The 26547-nt window shown below is 39.3% G+C and overlaps 1 protein-coding gene across 1 annotated transcript in view; it reads right to left on the bottom strand.

Moving 5' to 3' along the window:
• Positions 1-26547, bottom strand: part of cdkal1 (CDK5 regulatory subunit associated protein 1-like 1) — a 266485-nt gene that overhangs the window by 80183 nt on the left and 159755 nt on the right. The window contains exon 10 of the mRNA XM_037784259.1: positions 23815-23960. Within this exon, the coding sequence (XP_037640187.1) occupies positions 23815-23960 (146 nt within the window). The remainder of the gene's footprint in view (positions 1-23814; positions 23961-26547) is intronic.

The following is a 26547-nucleotide window of genomic DNA, read 5'->3' as shown; positions in this document are numbered from 1 at the left end:
GAATATTTTTTCTATTTGTGATTAAAATGTACTTCTTGAATCCCCTCAAGCAGTGCTTCTAAACCCCCTGAGTATTTAACACAAAATACACGGTTTTAATCCTTTACTTTGTTAGGTAAACAAAGGAGTATTTGCAGCCTGTGGGCTTTCTAAAATTATAAATCAAGTAAAGCTGCCTGAAAACGGAAAGATATTGTTCATTTTTGGGAGCCAAGATTCCCTACTGTGTCGATGTATATCCACATTATGGTCATCAGTAAGTAACATTTTGTAGGTGTGCGGGTTTAGTCCAGAAGCCACATTTGAGAAATTTTGTGCAGCCTATAGGATCTAATCACAAAAACACATTCTTCTCCTACAGGGATAAAAGGAAAGTTTGAATAAATTCACAATATTTATTGCTATTAAATGTTCTCGTCACAAGGGTATAAAATATCTATAATAGACTCCCCCAAGCTATTTCATTAATGACAGTAGGAGGGAAAGTAAATAAAATTAGCAATGCTAACAAGCACAACAAGCACTTTTTTTTCTAGGCTCAATAGATAATCATCTGTCGTATCTCCCCAGGGCTTGCATATCCAATTTGCAATGGCCCTTTGGTGGTAGTAGTGGTGAAGAAGTATACTGTAGGTAGCCAGTGTGTTCTTTTCATTTTTGCAGCAGTACTAAGAAAATTTACACCATTACTGGAAAAAAAAAAAAAGTACAATTCAGGCCAGGGGTGCAAAGTAACACATGGAGATAGAATACTGAGAGAAGGAGCAGCGAGAGAGGGCTGGTGTGAATTGGCTTTTGTGGATTTTCCTAAGGTGGAGGCTGAGAGGGAAAAAAAAAAAAAAAACATGCGCACACACACACTGTCATTTTGACACCTCTGTCTCTCCCAGATCTAAGGGTGACGGAGGTGTGATGTGTGATACTAATGAACAAGAACCACACTGATGCTCTCCTTGTTAAAATGAGAGAGGAGAAATGTATCTTGTTATTGTTCACCTTTCAGAAACAGAGTGTGTGTGTGTGTGTGAGAAACGGAGAGAGCGGCAAAGATACAGAGACAGAAAAAAAGGAGAAAGTCAAGAAAGACGACAGATTAGGTGTCAGCTCAACTTGCTTTCAATTAAACCGATGCAGGAATAAGGCTATTCTTAAAACTTCAAAACTAAAAAACAGGTTTGTATATCTAGCCTGGGATGAACTTTTCTCACAAAGTACTGGACATTTTAACAGTGGATGAGATTTGTGTTGTCCCCTCCCAACAAGCCCATCAGTTTTATGTTCATCAAGTATCCTCCCATCCATCCCATTTTTCATTACATCTCTATTTCAAATGTCAAAATCTAAAACATATTAATTGACCTTGTCTAATGTTGAGTAGAGCACAAAAAGGATTTTTGACTGCAACATTTAATATGCAGTATATGCAAATTCCTGTATAAATACAGTTTCACATTACAGTGTCACATTACACGAAAGCATATCTGAAAATATACACGTATTTAAAAGAGAGAAATGAGTTATCTAACCAATAAAGTGAGAGAACAGGATACAGAGTAACAAAAAAACCCAACAGAGCTAGATGAGTCTCTTTGGTGTGTGAAAAGGAGATAACCAGACAGGATCTGTCGAATGAGATATTATCTGGTATGTCAGGCCTGGAGAACGAGTTAACGTCAATTAGTATTGATTAGAGAATGATATTAGAGACGGTATTTCTTTATCCCAAAAAAAAAAAGAAATGAAAAGGGGAAAAAAAGCGGTGTGACATGCTGTATGATGCACAGAGTATCATACTAAGAGTAGGGCTTAATACATAGGCTGATGTTGGGTATAAAGTATAAAAGAAAAAGAGACAGTTTATCAAGTTCAATCAAGTCAAGTCAAAAAGGGACAGTAGTAGCTCAACATTTTATAACCGGCTGCGGTTAAATGAAGAATGTAAATCAAGTTCTCCCATGTTCATCACCTTTATTACCTCTCTGAATAGCATATTTAAATGCATCCTCAGTGTCTGTATATAGAAGCTACATTTAATTAGTTCTCTGTTTAACAATGTCTGAGACGGTGACTGATCTGTTTTAATGGAAAGTAAACTAGTGTCCGGTGAATATGTTAAGTACACGCCTCTATGATGAGAGACAGGAGGAGGATGGACTTATTTTTATCAACAGCCAACAGTCAGTCACTAACCTCATGACTGATGCTGCACTTCCTATAGCTACTTCAGAATAAAAAAAAAGACAATACAGAACCCCGGAGCCCCTAAATTAAAAGAGATAATAGGGCAGGGAAATAGGTTTGTATTTGTGTGTGTGCTTTGTTCCTGTCATTTCTCCTCCTTGCCCCATGGACGCAAAGAGACCACATCCCTGAAGACAGTTGCCTCCATTAGCCATAATGTGCTTCCAGTCGGAGTTAGCATTTACACAGGGAAGAATGTGTTCATAGGAGACTAAAATCGTTTAATTAAAACTCAAGATAAGCACACAGTCAGTCCCCCATCTGCCTCAATGGGTTGAATTAAGCTTCATAAAACACGCCATTGTCTTCAGCACAATTATTATCAACTCTTTGTTTGCTGAGGCCCTCATACGTACACACGTGTGTATGAGTTTCCATATACGTACAGCCATCCTCTTCATCATATATTCAAAATGTGTGCATGTGTATGCGAGCGTGTTTGCACAACAGATGCCTGTGAGCGGCCCCCGTGATAAGATGAAGGCGAGACCACTGGGACAGAAGAACCCTGAAAAACGACAGCAAGGAAAAAAAAAGTGTGGCATGGAGGTGTAGAGAGGAAGGCGATGGGTGGAGGGATGGAAGGATGAGAGTGGAAGAAAGACAATCTGGGAAGGTAAATATTTACCTATTCATCTGTCGGAAAGAGACCGTGCAAACCCATCTGTGCTGCAGTGAGTGCGCTGTGTGTGCGTTCTCTGAAATGATAATGTTTGGCACAGTGGGGCCGTTGTAGCGTAGGAGTCGGACAGTGAAGGGAGAGAGAGAGAGAGAGAGAGACGTGGCGATGAGGAGAGGGAGAAAGAGATGAGGACGGTAAAAAGAGATGTGCTGTGGGGAGATTTGTTGTCAAGTGAAAAAAACTTTGGAAAAGTTGCTGGCTCGAGGAAACTCAACTCGTAAATAAAATCACATTAACAAGTAATCTGACGGCTTTAGAGCAGCAGCTGGGGTGAGAGGAAAACAAATTCTACAAGGACTGGAGTTTGAAGATTACAGAACCACAACATATTGTGTGAAAATTATGTTCAAGTCAGACATAATCAATGCTTATGTGTGGGATGCGCAGTGGGGTTTTCGCCACGGATGTTATAAGAGCCATCTGTCCTCACTAATACTAAACATTCACGGTCATCTCCTGATGTCACAAAAGGTTGAAACAAGTTTTTGACTGTTTGACCTTAAGACTGCCTACCTATGGTGCATTAATATGTCTCAATGTTCAACGTATCCTCATACAACGGTCCGTATGATTTCTTACGAAAAGTTAGTCATGATTTTTCATGTGTTTTTCCTACAAATGTCCAGCAACATGCTTGTGTCAATTTCCGCTTAGTTAGGGTCAGGGAAAGATCGCATTGGTTAGGTTTAGGGCACAAAACTACTTAGTTAGGTTTAGGCAACAAAACTACTTTAAGTACGGAAGTTATGTGAGTGAATTAGGTTAAGGAAAAGATCGTGATTAGGGCTAAAATAACTCCGGGAGTGGCGTAACTTGTGTACGAAAGTTACGTGACAAATTAATCAACGATGACTTCTGGTTTCACACGGGGTTCGAACACCGGTCTCCTGGGTGAAGGTCTGTGTTTTTTCATTATTTCATGGATTACATATAAATTGATTTTGTGTGACATATACAAATTACAGTGTGTTACTTTTTCGTTTGTATACTTACGAATGGTGTATGAGAACAGCCTGCAATGCTACCACGTATAACTATCCGTTCATTGTTAAACGGAAATCAGAAACACATACTTGACTATTACTTTGCCAGTCAGTTTCTTGGTATATTGTTGGAACAAAAAGCAGTTTTTCTTTTTTTTTTTTTAAATGTTCAAAACAATTCCCTCAGTGAATTTTTGCAGTAGCGAATTGGTTTCTTCAAAATGCTGACAATGAGTCAGGGGCTTTCATCTGCTACTAGGTCACACTTAAAATACTTGTTTGAAAAATGAAGTTGACTTTAAAAAATCTGAAAAAAAAACTGTCTTGCAAAAATGAACTTGACCCTGTGCAGTCTGTGAAATATTCTTAAAACGAAAAACATCTGCCATTGAGCGGACTCATTCACCTCATCAAATCCCTCTCCAATACACAATACACACAGCAGCGCAGTTTTAAAGGTCATCCATATCGAGCAGCGATTTTTCTGAGACTAAACTTCTTTTGAAGATGTGATCACAACCTCAAGAACATGCACAAAGAAACATCACGTCATCATGCTTAATGCTCATCATTACTGCCTGCCTGAAATGCATTTAATGGAAAATTGTCAGTGAAGTTCAATAAACAGTTGTCATTTGAAGGTCAGTTCTTTCTCGGTTTGTCACCTTGATTTGTGTTTGTTTTTCTCTTTAGTTTGTTCAGATGTGCTTTTCCACCCTCGCCTACATGCTTTTACTTACTTTTTTTTCATCATTTTATTGTTGCAGTGAGATTGCTATACTCTTGTGCATTTCATTATTATGTAAACTAACTAAATGGAAAAACATCTCATGCGCACGGTATCATACATCTAACAAAAAATGATTCCTTTCTAAAGGAGAGACCTAAGAAAAGGGTGAAGAATAGGGACACTTGTGAGGAGTGCGAGTAATCACTCAGACACTTAAGTGTTTGATTTAGCCGTGGCAGCTGGAGGTAATGGCACTGTCATGTAGCAGCTCAATTTACAGGGACAGAGAGAGAGAGAGAAGGAGGTCTGCTTGGTTATCACTCACTTTCCTCAACCACTTTCACCATCAAGGATGAGGGAAGGGAATGTCAGAACTGGTTGAGGAGGTGCCAGGTGACTGGCCAGATAACAGGAAGGATTTCAGAAAGATTAAAGCTGTACAGCCAAACAATGGTTCTCACTGCAGCTCTAATCAACGACTGTAAAATGACTTTGGATACCTAAATAGTTACAATGTGGACTAAAAACGTTTTGGCGAACTAATAGTATTGGTCACTTTATACATTAACAGTTTGCAGAGGACATAGATGGCACCATGTAATGCAATGAGTATAAGAGGCAAGATGGTTGTTGCATTCTGACATTTTGCTCTAAAGTGATTCAACGACTGAAGGATGCAAAAGAAGCAAAAGCCGACTGTCGTATGCTTGAGAGTAGAGAGGTGACAGACAAATGATTGGTTAAGAGGCAGAATGAGACATGTGATGGCTTCAGTTGGCCTGAGAGGAGCTGTCAAACTGTCACAGAGACTTTCTCAACCTGCATCTCTCCTTAAATCCTTGCTTTCTCTCAGTGGATCTTGTGGTTTTTAGAAAGTGGAGGGTTTTTATTTGACTTATACTCAGGTTAAAACCCTTCACCTGCACACACACACACAAGGCAGTGCTATATTAAATGCATTGTATTCTTTAGTTAAAAACTCTCTTTCTAAGCGGTCTCCCTTAATCATTGTTTCTCATTAGCTATTCCCGCTAATGGGGAAAGATGGAATTGAGTTTTGAATATTTAGAAAAATTGCCATCAAACAGTAGGTGGTGTGCATGTTGGCTGTGAGTAGTGATTGTCCTATTTTTAATCCTTATTTAGGCAAAGACTATCTTTTTCTTTCCAATAGGTAAACAACTGATATTGGATAGAAGTCCAAATAGGGTGTGTAAACACGTCGGCTATGCCGTTACTCCACTAAGTGAATACCAAGTCATTTATCTCTAAAACCTGCAGTGCAAAATAACCTCTGTCTTTCTATGTAGCAGGTCATTTGTAAAGATCGAGGTGGCTGCTGCGGAATGAACGGAGAGCCGAGTAAATAATGATCCCACTGGAGTCATCAGTAAACTTTATCATTTAATGAAACAGCCTGAACACAGCAGAGCAGAACTGCGGTTCAATTTAACACACACACTTACACATGCGGACACACACATATACTTCATTAGCCTTGGAGAAGGGTAATGAGAACGCACACATACACATTTCATTAGTCTGTGGGAGGAGTAATAAGGGCGCACAGACACCACAAATCCATTCACTCACTCACACACACACACAGTTTTTATTATACACACACACACACACACACATATATATCTATGCCTAAGAAGGGCTACAGTGCAAAGGCATGACAGTCGTGACTGTCTAGCCAGGCGTTAAATGGACTGTCCCTTTGCACTTTATTTCAATTTAATCCAACCTTCATTGACATCCCCGCAGTATGTGATTCATCATTCCATCCCGCTGTGTTGACCTGACCTGCACAGATATGGATAACATCAAAGCACCGGATAAATACTGGACATAAAAGCCGTACCTGAATCGAATGAATGCCGGGCTCGCTTTAAGTGTAGTCTTTTTTCTGCTCTCTCTATCAAGCTGCTCACCCACAGCAGGCTAGAAATATTAATAATGACATGAATTGCTGAAACAAGTAACTTATCTTTTTGTACGGACGGAGATAGAAGTGGATTTTCCAAAATGCTAAAAAGATGAGAAATTAAAAGTGTAAAATTTTCAAAGTAAGGAAGAATATGACAATGACCAATATTGAAAATGTTTCTTAATTAAAAGGAGTGTTTGTTCACCACCGTGTTCAGAAGAGCTTACTTGCAACAGAAAAAGAGAAACTTCCGGCTCACATACCAAAGTTGCTTCTAGGGAGGCTAAGTGTGCTTGCAGGTTAAACCAAGTTCACACTACACAACTTTGAAAATCATCAGATTGTTGCACTGTTCACACTACACAACTTGCTGTGTTGTAATTGGGAGTTTTTAAGTTGTTGTGGTTTTCACACTACATGACTTTTTACCAGGAGGAATCTCCAATGAGGTCTACAAGCTACATTTTGTCACGAAAAACACATGCGAGAAATGACTCGGGCGTAGTCACGCTTGCTGATGTTGTCGCTGGCACACATGTTCACATAATAGCCTGTTCCCACACCTCTTCACTATTTGCCCAATGTAGTAATCAGTCACTGTGTTATGTGTTATGTTTAATCATGCAAACATCCAACACCCTAGGTGCAACGACTTTGGTTTGTGTTGCACATGCAACACAAACCAAAGTTCACAAAGTTCCTATTGTTACAGGCGACACTTCCGCCAGGTTTCCTCTCAACCCGTGTCTCACACTCTCATTGGCTGTAGTTCCCCGACAGGTCCAGATATGCCAGATATCTGTAATAAGTCTGCGATGCATCGGCGTCTTTGAACATCGGCGCCAATGTGTGAGCGCCAGGCCAGCGCAGATTTGCCTCTGATCTGGGGCTTTTGTCCGGGAGCTCCAAAAACTGCCGGCGAGCAGAAAATCAGGGCTTAAGTCGCGTGGTGTGAACTAGGCATTAGCTGGCCAGCTAAGTCAGTTATGAGCAATCTAATGCAGACACAATCTATATCAATGTTAGACATCGTTCGGCTTAAATAAAGAAAATTAAAATCAAAAGACATGAAACTTTGAGAGCAGTAGCAACAGAAAACCAGGGTGAACACTGTGTTATGTAGGAAAAGGCTTTTGATTTATGCTGACGTTGGTTGTTTTCTGTTAGACAGGTAATTAACTGGCTAATTATTTTTAACTAACTAATCATTTTATGAATCATTAAGCTGATAGTTACTAGGGCACTAGAGAGAACAGCATCATATGGGCTTTTCTTGAGAGTGAGGAAGAACCTGTCAGGGAGAATCAATTAGTGCCCCTTTAACGAGTAATTTCTCCAGTAACGGGAGTTACGTCAGAAGGCCTTTGATAGAGTCTACAGGATATTCACTGAAAAACTGGAAACATAATCTGACATTGAGAAAACTATATTGCCAATAAGGGGAATATATTTTATTTTAGTAATATATTTTCATTCACTTTACCATAAACTTAATAAGGTAAACGATTCTACCATATCATTTCTAAACAAAAAATTACTGCTTCATTTACTAAACACCAAAAACAGAGAGGAGATCATTTAAGGTCAGTAAATGTATGTAAACAATGAAATACTGAGTTGAAAGATAATTAAAAGGACAACTACTATCAATGTATCCATTCCTATGTAATCTCTGTCTCTCCTCTTTTTCATGAATACTCCTTAAAAGAGTATGTGCAAGCACACAAAAGCAAGGATGCTTATGCTATGTGACGCTCTATTGTCACAAATAGGAACTTAAAAAAATGATTTTGTCACACACAAAAACACACACAAGTCATAGTTCCTTTTCAGCTCTTTCTTGTACGTGAGTATATCATTGTACACTGTTAATAGTGTATTATAAATGTTAGAAATATTCCTCTCACAGTCTATAACCTTTATATAAAACCTGAGGGAAACATAACAATAGCTGAACTGAAAAGGGTTATGGGGTAAGAGGGCATTCCTGGGTTTAATAGCTAACACTGCTAAACATTACTCAACCTTCAAGCTTACTATTTTGGCGGTAAATTTCCCTCCCTGTAGACACAGGGGTACAGGAATTTAGAAACACACACACAAACACAACACAAAAGCTCGCTGCCAGTGACAAACAGATTATAGTCCATCAAACTGAGAGTGAAACTGTGAGGGTTGAAAATGAGCTTTGAAAGGCAGGGTGACTCAAACACTGAGCAAGAGTAATATGATATGAGAGAGACAGAGAGAGACTGAAAGGTGAGTCAGACGGTGAAACATGACTGTGTTCTTGCATGTTACCGAGTATCAGTTGACCTTGTGTATGTGTGCACTTGGAAGGGTGCGAGCTCAATGGAAAGTTAACACTTTACTGCCTTGTTACCTGACTTTCCACTCTGTTTGTGAGAGGTTGTTCACATTGTACCGCCACGCTACCTTACTCCCACTCATGCATACTGTACATAGCTATGAAGACGCGGATGTTAGCACTGTGTGTGTGTGTGTGGGGCCAATACCTAAGCATACTACTGGCCTTCTAATCAATAGGGGTGGGAATCACCAGAAACCCCACGATACGATCTTATTGCGAGAATACATAATGTGATATATTGCGATATATTACCTGTTTTCAACTGCAAATTATGCAGTTTGTCAACATCTGTTTTATCTAATAAGACACAGCTTTCACTCTGTTCATCTCAAGAGATTTTATACACATATCTTGAGGTCAGAGGTCAATGGACCCCCTTTGAAAATGACCATGCCGGTTGTTCCTCGCCAAAATGTTGCATAACTTCGGAGCGTTATTTAGCATTCTGCACGACAAGCTAACATGACACGGTTGGTACCAATCGATTGCTTAGGATTTCTAGTTTTCACTCTAGCTTTAAGACTGAGCCCGCTACAAACTCAGACAGAATAGCGGTCGGGCCCACCGGGTAGCCTTCCAGTTGTTAAGAGGTTAATAGTTTATATAATAAAAGGTCAATACTTGACATCCGTGTTTTTTGCCTATAACCAATCTCTGTTTGCTGTTAGACGTGACAGATTAAGTTTTTCTGTATGTTTTATGAAGCCATATTCAATTTATTACCCATAAAGAAATAACAAAACATTGATTGAACAAGTCTGCGCAAGTTTTTAAATGAGAGGTCGAACAATCTAACTGAACAATATATGAGAACAAACAGTCCCGAGTCTCTGTAAATCTGATGTCACGCATTTTCAGTTTGTACTTGGCGGACTTTGTAGGTGGGAAACAAGTCAATGTACTTTCCCATACTAGCGTACAAATATAATTTGTTTGAGGGATAAAGAAAAACAAATATATTAAGCAAATACAGAAAATGTTTAACAAGTGAGGAAACTGTGGCAACTCAAACATAACCTCAGTCCTTCAGGAGAACAGATAACCTTGAGGCTCATGAGTCAAACCCACATTAAAGCATTTCATTGATAAACGTGACGATGATAAACTATAGTCAGTTAGTAAGTGACAATATTGACTGACCGCTTCTGTGATGTCTGACCGACTTCGTATTTGTCATGAACAAGACAAGCTGATAATGAACAAGGAACCAGAGTGAATAATATTTTCTTTCACGCAACAGTAACAGTGATTTGACTTTAAATGAAATGAGGTCAAGAGTATTATTGGGATGGAAGTCAAGGAAAAGACACCTTGTTCTTTCTAAATTATTCTGACAGGGTGTGTTTATGGGTTGGTTTGTTTTGCCACCTGCTCTTTGTGGTCGCTGGGAGGGAATAGAGTTTCACTGCTGCTCTGACATGTTTTGAAGATGCATGTCAGAGCAGTCATGGTCGGGAGTGTGTGTGTGTTCTTCTTTTCTAAAGACAGGAAGGATAGGTGATGTGGTCTCAGAGGCCTAATAATAAATTAACACTACTTAATGAAGGAAAACTCCTGTAATTATAGTGAAGCAGTGTGTATCCTGTGTGTGTGTGTTTGTTTGTGGTTTGTGGGAAGGAAATATGGTATAATCCAGAGGAAGTGTCAATAAGACAAGGATGTGTTAGGAACTGCCAAGAGTCATTATCCACAAGCCGTTTCTCTTTCTCAAGAGCAGACACACACACACAGACACACACACACACACCTCAGTTTCAGCTTGTTGTGAAGTTAATGACTCAACATCTCTGCCGGTTTCCTGTTGTTTAAACGGAGCCAATTCACAACGCTAGACTTATTGACACACACAGCCAGGTATGTAGGCAGGAAGGCTCTCTCCCTTCGTTCACTCCTTCCTGGATTAAATCACTTCTATACACAAACAAACACATCAACAGGCAGCATAAACAAACAACATAAACAAGCAGACACTGATATACGGTATTCCCATACCTATCTGGCGGGAAATCTTGTTCATATATGTTTACTATTCACACCAGAGTAATCTTTAAATCAGGTAGATTGCAACGGATGGGAAAACTCTGTGTTGTTTGAGTTTGATGTGTGCGGGAAGGAACACAGGGTCGATGTAGAAATACTGTTGAAAAGAAGAAAGTGTGGAGACTAATTGGCCGGATAGATTTTAATCGTGCTATAAGCACGCCACTCAACTGTTCAAACAAACGGAAACAGATAACTTATGATGGGGTTGGTAACCGGCTTCATTGCTATCATATGTTTACCAGCCTTCGTTTAGCTGTTGATGCTGTGCAAATATACAATCAAGTATATTCAGGACCTGCAGACAGCATGAATGTGTTACCAAATGTTTCGAGAGTCAACATATAGGCAGTTTCCAGAAAAAAGAGGCCACTACATTAGCAGAACCACTGAGACGGCACGCACTGCTGTTTCGGGCCAGCTGAATAGTGAGATGTGTATGTAATACACACATTCTTTTTGTTGTGGGGATGTACAATTTGTACATTGTTAAACAACAACAATAGGCTGTACCAGTGTGACTTTTTCATGTGCACAAAAAACGTGGAGCCAACCCTGTGTCCTAAAAAATGATGTTTCAAAACAACTAAACTGCATTCTCAATTACGTTTGGAAGGAAACATGTTTTGTCACGGATTGCGTTTGTCTTTGACGTATCACAAATACGTCTGTAATGGTGGTCCGCGGACTGCCGCAGCAAGTGACATAGAAAAACTAGCAACATGCATGAGCAGGTGACATATCAAGCGACCGTTACGTGGAATAATAATGTTATTGAACAATAATGAGTATAACAAGCGAGAAAGTCCACTGCGGGCAGGCAGGAGGGGTTTGTGGACGGGTCAAACAAACACAGGACTGTCCAACAGGAGGCCGCTGTTAGTGTCCCGTTTGAAACTAAAAGTCATCGTTCACTTACGTAGTCTAAACCAAACCATGATGATTTTTACTAAACCTAACTGAAGTAGTTTTGTGGCGTGTTTTGTTTTGTTTCAATTTACGTTAATCATGTTTAAAACTGCAACCAAAATGTAATTGAAAATACAGATTAGTTGTATGGGAACATAATTTTGTAGGAGACAAGGTTGGCCTCTGCGGTATCACATACTTGCCACTTCTCACCATCACTGGTCAGCTGTGTGGAAGTGAGGAAGTAGCCAGGCTTTGAACTTCTCTCGCTAGCTCTCTTTTTTTCATTCTGGACAGAACTGTTTGTCAGTTTTCACGTGTACAAATGTGTGCAGCACTATGAATGTCTTTGGAGAGAGACTGTCTGAAAATGAGGTTATTCACATTTTTCTACGATGGCCATATTTACATTTCACCTTCCATTCAGAACAACTATAAACAGATTTCTGACTTGGTCGGACATTACGTCGTATTAACACTTACGCTGAGGCAACTGTCAGTCCACAAAATGCATGACCGTATCTCTCTTTAAACTCATGTTTTTTGTTGTTGTTTTTTATCTTAAATTTTCCACCAACAAAAACTTGTTTATTTTGTAGTTCAGGAGAGATGTTGGGAGTTTTTTTCAATGCCTTCAATACAGTTGTTTTTTTCTTGAAGCCAGTATCTAGTGGCCTTTGGAGGGTATTTCTTTATTCCAAGGTTCATGGAAGACAACACATTTTCTCCTTCAGCCTTCAGTTAAACACAAACAAAAACACGACGGGCTCAGGTTTAACACGTTTACAACGGCAGTGGCCTAGATAGACACAAGCTTATACTGTATACAGGAGTTCATGAGGTCAACTTTGCCAAGCATTCGATGTAAATATGGATGTGAAAACTTGGAGCTGCTGACTGGTGTTTATGTGTGTGAGACTTTCCCTGTTCATGTGATGACTAAACCAGGCTGTTTGCTGTACAGGTTTTTATTCTAACTGCGTGGCTAAATAAGGGTTTGAAATTGAAAGACCGAGAGTCTGAACACACACAGAAACCCTCGCTGCTTCATTTAGTTTAATTGCTGAATCATCAGCTGGAGGGAAAGGAGGGGAGGAAGGAGGGGTAAAATGCTGACAAGTCCCACCAGTGTGGCAGGTTATCGCGGCAAACCTGTCTCGCTCACCGCTCTTTCTTCCCGCCTCTCTTTCCCTCTCTTCTTTCCCCCTCACTCTTGTCTTTTTTCTGTTATTTTTTTCCAATGCCTCCAGGGAGCTGCCGCCCCTCCCACCAACTATTCCAGTGAAACATTAGCCCTGGCTGATACCTTAAACCTTCAAGTCTGTGAGTGCATGTGTGTAAACTAATGGAGGTATGTCTTCAACAACAAACGAGCAACAACAAAGCGAGAGACTGGCTCCACACTGCACACACGCATGGTGTAGTCACGCTACTGATGCCTGTGTCCTGCCGTAACCCAGGGAGGTTTGATATAACCCTGTCACTCCTCGTGACTAATAGAGATGACTAACACACACACACACACACACAGCGCACAAATGCAACTGTCTTGGCGCCGTTTGTTTGGAGAGAAACAGTTGCTACACTCAAGAGAGACTGAGACACGCACACGGACAGAAAGTTGATCATCAACACATTATATCAACAGTCACAGCGTCACTCTGCCTACACATTGGACATTGCAACACACTTCCAACACTTAAAGGCGCCCTTAATACTAGGAAGCCTTTTCAATCAATTGATGACTGTTTTGTGAATCAGAGATTTAAAAAAAAAAAAAAGAAAGCCTTTCAAATAATTTTCAGGGCCAAGTCTCTGTTGTTTCTGTATGTTTTGAAACTCAATCCAAGGAAAGAAGACACTGACAGGCTGTTCACATGGAACTATGCTAAAGGAAGCAGCATACAGCATACAACATTTAGTCCGCTTTAAACAAACTCTGGTGCGGTTTGTTCGGGCGACTGTGAACGCAGTAATCGTACCGAAGCCGCTTGCGAGTGCGGGCGTTTGTTGAGATGGACACAGGTAAACTACAGGTTAACATGAGTGGGAGAGGACTGACCTGGACTTCAGCAGAAGTCCAATGTTTGCTTGACATTTGGGCTGAAGAGAACGTACAGAATACGCTAAAAATAGTGACGTTTATAAAGTCATTCGAGATAAACTGGATGAGAAGGGATTCGTGCGCACAGTAGATCAGTGCCGAGTCAAAGTGAAATTCGACGGCAATATTTCAAAATCAGTGATTCCCTGAATAGAAGTAGCAGCCTTCGAGACAAAAAACATAAATTAGCTTCTTCATACACGCCCACCAGTACATTTTTTTTTTTTTTTTTCAAACCAATCAGACTTAATACAAAACAAACCAAAAGTATCAAGTTCACTCTGATTCAGACTAGCCAAACGGACTATGGCTCGTGCAACTGGCTTAGTTTGCTCTGAATACAATATTTATTTCTTTTCTTTTACTACTTTGAGATTGTATATAAATTCCAATTCTGACATCTCTAAAAGAGACACATAGCTGTCTACCACCTTAAACCACAGGACTGTGTAATAAAACCATGACCAGCCAAGTGGGAATGTAGAAGATAAGGTTAATTTGGTTGCACCCTTTAGTTGAAAACATGCCATCTTGAAACAGTTTTGGTCTACTAGTCATTAGTTCTGGCTTCCAGCTAACCAAATGTTACATAAGTGAATAACAGCTTTATCATCTCATCAGTAACATGAATGAAAATGACATTTGGCATTTTGGGGGTTGGAATGTAATAAAAACTAATAGGCTCAAGAGCCAGATTTGAACCCATTGTTTTGTGAATATGAGGTATGAATATGAGCTCTATGAATCACCGGGGTGTTTTGACCAGCTGCACACTTAAAAATGTGTGAAGTGATAAAATGTTCTCTTCACTTTATAGATAAGAGCTTTTGCCTTTAAAAGCTAGACTAATAATGTGCTGAATAATCCAGAGACCACCCAGAGACATGGCTCTCTGTTGCACTTTGTGTGTTTGTGTACTGATAGTTTTAGAATAAAATTCTTCCTTGGCGAGAGAAAAGAGACAACATCCATATAATGGCTCTTTCTGCTTTTTGAAGAACTATGAAGATAGTATAAAACAAAACCTGAAAAAGTAATTCAGATCAATAAATGAAATCAGGTGCAGGGATAAGAATGTTTTTGTAAGCAAATGGTTCACACGGGTGAACGGGGTTGGAATTTTAAAAGAGAGGACAGAAAAGACAGAAAGCCATGTTGTGTTGGTGCCTTAGAAAAAAAAGTGGAGTGATGTCAAAGGTTGGAATGATTTAATTTATAGCAGTATGCAAGGTCAACACGACCCATGAAAGCACATCAAAAATATTTTTCATATCTTAATAGCTTAAAAAAACACTGAAGCAATTGAATAAAAACACGGCAGACTAAAATGCTCAAATGAGATTGAATGGGGAGTGCTGGGTTACCAGAGGTCAAGGGTCATCGTAGCGGTCAGCTTCTGAGATCACACAGATTAATCACCTGTTGACCTACAAAAAATCCTCATTCCTTTGGGACCATAACTGTAAATACTGCACAGCTGTTGCAGCTGGACAAGCCCTCAACATTATGTAAACTTCAATAATAAAGTGAATAGTAAAGTGGTCTCTAGTTTTGGCTTCACAGAATTAAGAGCACAAACCTCTATGGACTGAGATTGAAAGGGTTTTTAGAGGTCAGGAATAACCTCCAGGGGAACCGACCTACCACCCCTGAGGGAACCCACAGAAGGTCTCAACGCCCAGCCCTCCCCTATCATCCATCCCTTTCTGGTAACATAATGGCTTACACCCCCCCTCCTTTCTGCTCAACCCGACTAACCCTAGAGTTCATCATTAATACTGCCACATTCTGCTCCTCTGCACATATGCACAGCCAATCCCCCCAACCCACAGATGAATTACTATTCGTTTCCAGGCGTTTCATCTTTGGCCCTCAGTGAATCGAAGACACTTAATCCTCCAGAGTAGTTGAGGGAACATCAGCCCAGATATTACGGCAAACTAACGAAACAAGTGTGGAAAATCCTCTGACCACGTTCGCTCACTCCGTAACAGCCTTATTCCGCCATAACAGGATTTTCTCCATACATCATTGCATAAAGAATGTACTTCATTATGTGATTTTAATTGATAGAAGCAGAGAGAAAAGGGTGTAAAAAAAAAAATATGGTCTGTGTTGGCAGGCGAGGACAAATTAACCATTTTAATGAAATAATCGTTCTACTGATTGTTCAAATTATGCACGGCAGACAACAATTCAGTTTTAACAAGTAGGAAAAATTAGTTATGTCATTCAAAGAGTGTGTTTAATGCAGTTTTTCTCTGTGGATATGGATGACTTTAGTGTAAAAAAAACGTGCAGCAGTGTGAATTAGGCTAAATATTAAAGCAGAGAACAATGGAATTATACACAATATTAAAATAATGTCCTAAACCTGGCATGGCAGAATGAAAAACCTGCAACGAAGGAATGAATAGACTGTAGCCATCTGTGTAGAGAGTCAATAATGTTCAAAGTGCCCCGAGTTGAACTTAATCAATTATTGCAACAGCATTTTATGTTGCAGTGGTGTTTTTATTGTTCTCCAGCACATCTACAGTATAAACAAACCAGTCTGTCTTTCATAATGACCGCAATCTTAAGCAACACAGAATTGATTTTTTCTTCCACCAGTTCATCTACACACGCTTCACTAAGGGTCAGAGAAGCCTCGGTTTGCCATTAGCTTTGATAAGTGTGAATGAGCCTCCAGTGACAGCCGATTTGGGCACTCAACCTTCAACAGACCTTTAAACTCTATACATGTTTAAGTGTGGAACAAATCAGACTGTTCGAACAAGCTGTCGTCTGTTCATCAGTGTGAAAAATTAACTTTCTCCCCAGAGTGCAGTGTTTGGTTGGTTTCTGGGGAAATTGCAAATGTATACTTAATTACTGCGACTTAGATTTGTTTTACTTTCCGCTGCTGGAAACTTGCGGCAGTGTTCTACAGAAGACTGTGGTGATTATTCACGCTGTAATCCTTTCCAGTTGTTTAGAAGGAACATTTGTAGCTTTGATTTTTGTGATGGTATTTACTTCACCATGATTCATAGTTTGTGACCAAAAGTACAACATTTTCCTCAGAAAGACGGCAGTGTAATGTACCACTATTGTCATAAACTCAGAGATCACTTACTGAGGAGCAGCAGGGGCTGAAAATCTCCCACTAGACTCCGAGGTATTGAAGGCATTTTAAATTTCATGGGCAGTATTTGAACTTGAAATGTTTGCCGAGACTGATCAACAATTTCTGATCTCGGCTATGCTGGAAATATTTTCGGTTGGTTTCCACATTACCCTGAATTGTTTATTTCCTCCAGTTTCAGGAGTAGTTATAGGGCCACCAAACCTCTTTGTGACCAGGTGGCTTTACTCACACAGTAGTGGCGATGTCTGTTTGCACAGAAATGCAAAGACAAGAGCTTTTAAACCTCTTGCAGAAAAGAATACACCAGATATCTGAACACCAGAAAACAAAATAAAGAAAAGGCTACCAACATCAGCTACCTGTCAACGATGACTCAATAAATGTTTCCTTAAGTTCATAATGGAGTTCAAGATCCTCAGCTGTTAAGGGTGTCAAGGAGGGAGGTCTGATGTGTGTCTGCATGCAATGTGTGTGTGTGTGTGTGCTGGTTCTCTCCGATAAGGAAGGCCAGAGGCGTTTGAACCCTCGTGACCTCTGCAGTGTTGGTGGCATTAAGCTGTTTGTAAAGAGAAATGCATTTGTCTTCTCCTGTGTGATTGTGTCAGTCAGATAAGCTCTGACCTCACACATACCTGCACAAGGTTCCTGTCTGTCACATTCTGAGAGGTGAACTTTATACGGCTCAACAAAGGACTAATTGTGAGAATCTACATTAACAGTCACCTGTGAGTCTGACTCTCTCACACAGACACACACACAGACACACACTTCCCCTTGAGGTGTTCCGGTTCGCATGAATGCACGAGTGTGAAAAGTAGAGTGAATCAGTAAAAACACTTTATGACATACACACACACAGAGAGCACGGTGTGGGGCCTTCTTTTCCACGTTACGTGTTCGAAAGGGAACGAGAAAAAACAACAGAAGCTGGAAACAGACCGATGTAGCCTGTGGCTAAAGGAAAATAAAGTTATAGGCTGACTATCTCTGTTGAGGAGAGAATAGCGCATAAATCAAAGAATTAATCAGAGGTTCAACTAAAGAGACAAATCACTCAACATAATAATAATAATAATAATACTAATGATAGTAATAATAGTAACCAGTAAGTAAGTCTTTCAATTCACATTGCTATCAATCAATGGAAAGCTGGCAAAGGATGCTATTATCTTTAATTAACAATGTTGTTGTTAACATTCATCCATGCCTGTTGTCAAGTCAACTGGAAAGGTTGGGGTACAAGTGCCTTGCTCGAACGTAGTCAAAGACTACCTGTAGATGAGGAGGCAAACAATACTAATTCACCTTCAAACATCTGCGTGTTACAACCTTACATCTAAAAGGCAACTACACAAAAAGAGACGCGCACAAATATTTTTTTTTCCAAGATGTTTAACAAGCCTCGTCTCTCGCTACCTCTTCATTTCTCTCCATCATCTCATAAACATTTCTGAAAGATCCATATCTCAGGGCTTTCCTCAACAACAACAAAAAAAAGACTGTTACTTTATTTATGTTTCATACACACACACACACACACACACATACACACACTCTTGCACGCTCTTGCTCTTTCTCTAACACACACACACACACACACAGTGGGTGTGTGTTTTTGGCTTGTCCGAAGCCCTGGCCTCTCTCCCAGACCCTGAACTGCACCCCGGCTATTACTGCTGCAGCCAAATGGGTCAGACCACTGAATGTGCACCGGTATTGATTTCACACAACCGACATCACCCGTGTGTGTTTCAATGTGTGTGTTTAAGTAACAGAAGCCAGGAATTGAGTAACCACACACACACATATATACAAAGACTCACACAAAAGGGGAGCCAGACAGCTTATGTAAACAAGATCTTATGACGCGCCACGCTGCGTGTGACGGGCTTGTGTGTGTGTGTACGTGTTGTTTTGTGTCTCTCCCATGACCATTTGCCACAGCGTGTTAAGATTTCAGCCAAATCAATGTCACTGTGTTTGAATTTCTATTGAACACTACAAAAAAACAACTGGAGACAGAGATAGAGACTTCTAAACCAGGCTAAACAATTGCCTAAAAAGCAATACAGCGTACACGTACACGTACACACACACACACACACACACACACACACACACACACACACACAAAGATAAGCATCCGAGTCAGTGTTAAAGCAAACACAGCGGTATCACTCCTCAACTCAAGGCCCCTTCAGAAGAAACTTAAAAGGGAAGATTTAAAGGAATGACAGAGCCTTCAACTCTAGTGGAAGAAATGGCCGCACACTGCGCCCAATCAGAAGCTTTCAATGCTAAAAGATATACTTGAGTGCTGAGAGGACAACAGACAGGCACGATTCCAATTTCAAGTTATAGACCCGTCACCCACACTAGCACACACGTACACACAAAAGACAAAGACCTGAAAAAACGAAAAACAGACTATTAGAAAGATGACAGATGGAGAGAGAGAAAAACAAAGTGCCAGCTACTAAAAGCAGAAGTCCGTGAAAACAAGAAACTAGAGGTCGACCAATAGTGGATTTTTAAAGGCCAATATAATAACGGTAGTTTGGAGCAGGAAAAAGCCGAAAAGGCCAATTAATCGGTCGATATGTTCTTTACTTCTGCAGCCGCCTAGTCGGCTACTTTTGCATACGGCATTTTTAATAATCTGTTTTTTTGTCACTCTGAATTTAATCATCAGTAAGAGAACGTCCTGAAGTGTGATTTAGTGGATTACATTGTTGAAATATGTTCTATTTATTTACAATGTGCGACGCTGGTCTGTGGCTTAAGACTGGCCAGGATTACTTCTGTTACTTGTCCTGTTACATTGCTAAATGCCACTCTGGCAAACCATTATGGTTGGTGCATTTTCCCGGGGTAAGGACGATCCTATAGTGTGTGACCATGGCTGGATTATTTGGAAGAGAGAATGCCAGAGAATGATTTCTTTTCCTCCAGTCTGCATGTCTTGTATCGTGGACAAAGAGCTGATAGTGTTGCGTTATATATACAAGAGATAAATAGATTTTATGGGGGTAAATAAACTGAAATAACCCCACTCTACCTTGACTTTGTGAACGGAGCCTCCGTGCAAAATGACGATGTACGTCCCCGCATGAACGATAGTTTGTATAACGTCCTGTCGGCGCCGAATAATCGGTTGACCTGATTCATCATTTCCACATTACTTTCAAGTTATTAAAGTATCTAACATAAACAAACTGGAAAACAGTTGAAAAGTTTGTCCCTCGGTTGTGTGTACCGTGTCCCATTACGGTTCAACTTTGCATGACGTTTGCTGAATTGTTTTACAGCACAATTTAAATAAGTTTATGGCACAAAACAAGAAGAGGCTGCTGTTCTTCCAAAAGAAAGTTGCCTGTTATGATAGATGGTGGAACCAGAAGTAACACAACAACACAAACAAACAAAAACGTTTATGAATAGGACAGCAAAGTGTTTCTGGGTAAGAGATTATTACTTTTTAAGAAACACTGCTGCTAATCCATTCCAGTCGATTTGAGATCACAACCAGTGTTAATAATAATAATACAGCAGTTGAGTGAGCAGGGTAATTATGCTGATGTTTTAAAAATATATAAGTGGTACTTCTAAGCCAACAACCAAAATGAGGGGTTAACAGAAAATGTGGACTAACAAATGACAAATGAAGTCAAAGACAGAACGGAGCCGGATCTCAAGCTAACGGCTTGTGTCCGGGTTGGTTGGGTTTCTACACAGTGCCAGAGGGGAAAATAAAGGGGAGGTGGGGAAGAATGGGTGGGAGAAGCATGTGGAGGGACAGGTGATGTGAGAAACAGAGAGAACGTGTGTCAGAGTGATCTAAAGAGACATACTGACTCACATACTGCACAAATACCTCACACACACACACACACACACACACACACACACACACACACACACACACACACACACACACACACACACACACACACACACACACACACACACACACACACACACACACACACACACACACACACACACACACACACACACACACACACACACACATACTCGCTGTCCATATAGTTAAATACTCAAAGCTTTAAATGTAGATAGCTGAACAGTGACCTGAATAGAAGTCTTATTCACCCAGATTTACATTTGATATTAAAGCCTATGCCTTGACTGTTGACCTACATGAAGCAATTACAAGAAATCTATTGATTGCTGCGGTACATGGATCTCATCTGCTTAGAGCAAACTCTATGTTGACAAAATGATTTTAATCTGCAACATCAAAAGACACGCATGCGAACATATAGATATTAATATCTAAGATTTATACATGGGAACCACAGCAATATAATTCGACAGAGAAGAGTGCACACTGGAAAACCAACCAATGTGCCGATTAAAGGTATATATTTGGATATCGATGGGAGTGAGTCCATGTCCATCCTGTGATTTGACTTTCTTTGTTTCTCTTAAGTACTCACTCTGTCTCCCTCACTGTTTCTGCAAATCTCTGACATATATAATCAAATGCAGCAGAAATATCTCATACTGCACTAATCTCACAACATGCATTGTGCCATTTAATTCCAGGAAAACGGATTACTTCCTTAAAAATAAGAGGTTATCATCTGGCAACAGCAATAACATGCTTATACATACCGCTGCATACATGAAGATCTTAAATCTAAATCGCACAATAATACCTAGAGATTCAAGGCAGGAATGTGACCCAACCTCATTTTAATATGAATCCCTTCATAGCGTATTATCGTAGCATCAATTCTATATTTATTCAGCACCCCTGACATGCACTGCCATAATTACTCATACTCAAATTCCATGACAGATTATCTTTCATACAGTAAAAGATTATGTTTGCATCATTTCTTATCTTTTGTGCTATGTCAGAGGTCAAATCCATGCATTATGTGCATGTTTCAGAATTGTGATTTTTTTGTTTTTGTTTGTATAATCCATATCAGGAATGCACATGTTTAGCTCCGTGTGTGTGGGTCGGTGTGTTTAATTTGAAAAAAGCAAAGCTTGAACATGAAGTGTGTCAGGAATCAAGGCTCAAATATTCAAACAGTGCTGCAGTCGGTTTCTCCTTCAACTTGACTATTGATTCCACGTTTGAAATGTGTAACCTTGTAAAGTAGTGTCCTGATGAATGAGAACTGACATAAAGAGAGGAAAGAGTGCAGCAAAAGAGAGAGGTTTAGAAAAGAACACATCACTGCTGTCATTCAAAAACCTGCATTTTGGTGCAGCTAAAAGGAAAGCATGTTTTCATAGTTTTTTAAGAAGCTTGCATTTGCTATATATGACATACACCTGACGGCAAGAATAATTAGACTTTGCAATATATCTGCTGACATTTACATTATCCGAAGTAGTGCTTTATTTTCTAAGTAATTAAGTTAATATCATTTATCATGTTTACTACTTAGTTCCACATTCGATATTTCCAAGATGTAAGTGTGACATCCCATATGGCAGAGGCAATAGGGCCGTGTATTGGCAAGAATCTGGTGATATGATACGTATCCTGATACAGGGGTTATGATTCAATATATTGCGATGTATTGCGATACTGTAAGCAAAGCAATATATTAGGATTTTTTAATATCTAATTTTTGGAAAACTGTCATAATATAAAGAACACACAAAAAAAAAGAGTTTACTTTTTCATGCAATCAGAACAGTGGGATCTGCATTGGCATTTATCACAATCCCTCTAACATGCAACACCATAGCACTACTTTGAGAGGGAACATACAGAGAGAAAGTGCATCTCTTCGCAAATGATATTAAGTATTGACTGAGATATTCTTTGAATCATTAAAATCATCAAAATTGACACAGTGTTTTAGACTGTCCATACACTATCACAAAACATAATATTGCGATATTCAATATTTTTTATATTTTCTTACACCTCTAAGTGACAATATAAGGAACTATGGCTGTGCATTTAATCAGAATTTCAATTTTGGCTTCCAATGATTGATGCATTTAACTTTAAAATGTAGGCTACACAATTTTCTTTTTAAATGCATGACGTTTCCAAAGTCAGTGAGTAATTCTGATCTCATTAATCGTAATTATGATATTTGCCATGATCAAACAGCCCTAATAGGAGCTAAGGAAAATCGTATTAAATTGATAAGACTGAATATCTATTCAGTTTGCATAACCACCAACATTCATTCACAACTCAAACTAGAACATTCACTCATATCTAGTCTCATTCATATACGAGTCTCAAAGTGAAGCAGAAAGAGACGAAGGGAGAGAATAAAAGAGAGCAATGCCAGTCAGAGAGAGAGACACAATACAAAATTTACACCTACATGTAGGAGCTATCATGAGATCTCAAATGTGCAGGCACCCACTCAAACACGGCACATCCAAGCAGGGAGCTGGATGCCCACGTATTTTATTTTGATCTGAGTCAAGTGAGAAAGGTAAGAGTACATGTGTCCATCTTTATATGTGTCCATATAAAGATGAAGTTTATGCTATTTCAAAGTTCATAGATGTAGTCACACAGACACACATGCATGCACACACACATAGACACTCAAGGAGTACTAATTTGTAAATTTTAAAGGTGTGCTAAATTAAAGAAGTGAGAAAAGAACACTATGGCGTCATCAGGAGGACACGACGCGGTATCATGAGCCCGTTAGGACTCCATATCCTGTCTTACCTCTCTTTGAGGAAGTCCACCACTTTTTTGAAGTCGTCGATGCAATACTCTCGCTTCATGTCCATCAGGACGCTGTCTGAGGCCGACTGCACGGGAACATGAAGGAAGGCATAGACGCGTGGATGATTCAATATCTTAGCCATCTCCTAATGAGACACAGAAGAGAGAGAGAGAGAGAGAGAGAAAAAAGAGAGATGGGGAGACAAGAAAAAATAGAAATAAAGGGTTAGATGTTTCATATATTTTGAAAAGAAAGGCAATAGGGGGGAACATGTGCAAGTTTGTCTGCATTTTACATGTGAGTCTGAACTGCTGTTGTTCATCTGTTTGCTCAAAATGAGTGATAACAGGAAAAAAAAGCCACTCTCCTGTTAAGTTTACATGTATACACAATTTCTATTCACAACTTGACACAGTGAGGGGCAGTCTAATTGTTAATCTAAAAATACATGTTACAAGGCACCGACTTTCTACTAACTAACCTATATCATGTAGAAGTGCAGAGAAACTAAACTAAATATAACATATTCAAACCTTCTAGCACCATGTTTGATAACTACCTGCACTGATGGCCTGGAAACACTTGAAAAAAGTTAATGGTTCATCTAAATGGAACTACTGCATATCTATATATCAACATGGAGGAGAGAAAATTAGAAAATCTTCACTTTGGGAAAGCTGTAATTTTGGTTTTGTAACTTAGTAATACTAACACAATTTATAATGTCTAAAAATAGTCTTTTTTCTGTTGATTGGCTCAATTATTAATTAGCAATTAGTTCGCTAATGTCCATTATCCATGGGAGTGGTGAATCTGAGGCCAGAAAAGTAAACTCTGTCGGTAGTTTTATGTGACTATAAGGTTTAGAAAATGCAAAAAGAAAGAAGAGGCAAAATCTCACAGTGATGAATGATAGCTGCTAGTTTTGAATAAAATGAAGGTTCCATTAACATTCCCGTACTCTTTTCACTCCACACCTTCTACAATACGCTGCCTCTTTCTCTTATTTTCCACGTCTCTTATATTGGAAAAAGAAAAGAAAAAGCATGTCGGAGAATTCATCGTGTGCCGACTAGATCAAAAGTCCAAGGAGTCAAGGCTGAACTAGTAGGGGTTCTTTATGTCTGAAAAGTCAGGAGCTTTTACTGAAGCATGGAGCGTCCACATCTCAGATCAAAATGGTGAGAGATAAAAAAGAAATAAACATGAACTTTATAATTAACTCTTCCTGGCCACTAGGTACCTTTCTGTTTTCACTAAAGAGTTATAGAAATGCTTGGGGTAAAGTACATGCTGGCCATAATACCTGCAGGTTCTATAATACAGAATACAGGAAGCAGGTTTTAAGTAAAGTGCTCTGTTGTAAACAAAAAAAGGGCTAATATTTACTTATGGACAAATTGACTTAAAGGTCTGTTTTAAGGTGAAGTGATGATGTGAAGGAACAAACACTCATGAAATGAAAAGACATTAAAAAGCTGCATTTCCTCTTTTTCCATGTGTTTCCAAAATACAGACTTGGTGTGCAAAGCAGGGATAAACAAGCTCTAATAAGTGTATTTTGATGCTTTTTAATGCACTCTGGCACCTTATTTACATCCAAAGTACTATATATATATATATATATATATATATATCTTTATTTCTTTATTTAGAAAATAGTCGGTGGGCCGTAAGTTGAGTATCACTGCACTAAAGGATGTGTTTGACAGACAGACACAATTACATATTTTTCAATCAATGCAATCATACACAGATAATGAAGATCTATAATTTCAGTTTGCAGTTTTTATTGAATTAGATATGTACACCATTTTAGTTTGCCACCAGCCAAATTTAAAAAGGGTGGTAAAAATGGGATTTTCCAGTAGCAACACGAGACTTTGAATCATGTTTCTGTCTCAGCTCTTTCACCAAGAACAATCACAAGAGTGACATTCTGTGTTTTTTTTAACACACCACATTAATTGGGAGAGTTGCCGGGTTTTTTTGTTTTTCATTCCGACTTTCATTTCCTTGGTAAAAGAACTGGAGAGACCACAGATGTCAGATTTTTCTGATGGACGTAATCAGGATGCTATCATTACCATGCTAATCACCACAAGAAAGAGAAAGAGAAAAAGAGAGGGGAGGAAGAAATGATTTAATGATTTCCTATAAGAATATGCTGATTGCAGTCCGTCCTCTCAATTAAGATCTATTGTAGACTGTTCCCTACTTCATACACAGACACGAAAGCATGTGTGTGCGTGCACACACACACACACACAGACACGGCTCAGTAGCAGTGCACCGCAGGGGGTTGACCACTAGAAGCTCCAAATTAGAAAGAATTAATTTGGTTAGAAAATGGAGCTTGATTGGTGACAGAAATCAGCTTGCTGCATGCGTGTGTGTATGTGTGTGTGTGTGTGTGTGAGATAGAGAGTGAGTGAAAGAAAACATGTAAGGGAACATGTGTTTTTACTGCAAATGCTTTCAGAAGGTAAAAGAATGGTAGAGTGATTATGTGATATGTTTAAGTTCTTACAAGTTACTCTGATAATTATGCTCTACTTTTCTCAATGTAGATGCTTCATTGAGTGTACTTTAAAACACACACACAGTCCAAAGCATGTTTGAAGTGCAATCTTTTTTTACCTTTGGTTCATTGTGCTATAAGCCCTAAAGCTAGCACTTCAGCTATTGAAGTCTGCACTTATCATTAATAACATAGTTGATATTTTAATCCT

Source organism: Sebastes umbrosus, chromosome 11 (assembly GCF_015220745.1).
Source record: "Sebastes umbrosus isolate fSebUmb1 chromosome 11, fSebUmb1.pri, whole genome shotgun sequence".
Taxonomy (NCBI): domain Eukaryota; kingdom Metazoa; phylum Chordata; class Actinopteri; order Perciformes; family Sebastidae; genus Sebastes; species Sebastes umbrosus.
This window is presented reverse-complemented; position numbering and strand designations above follow the sequence as displayed.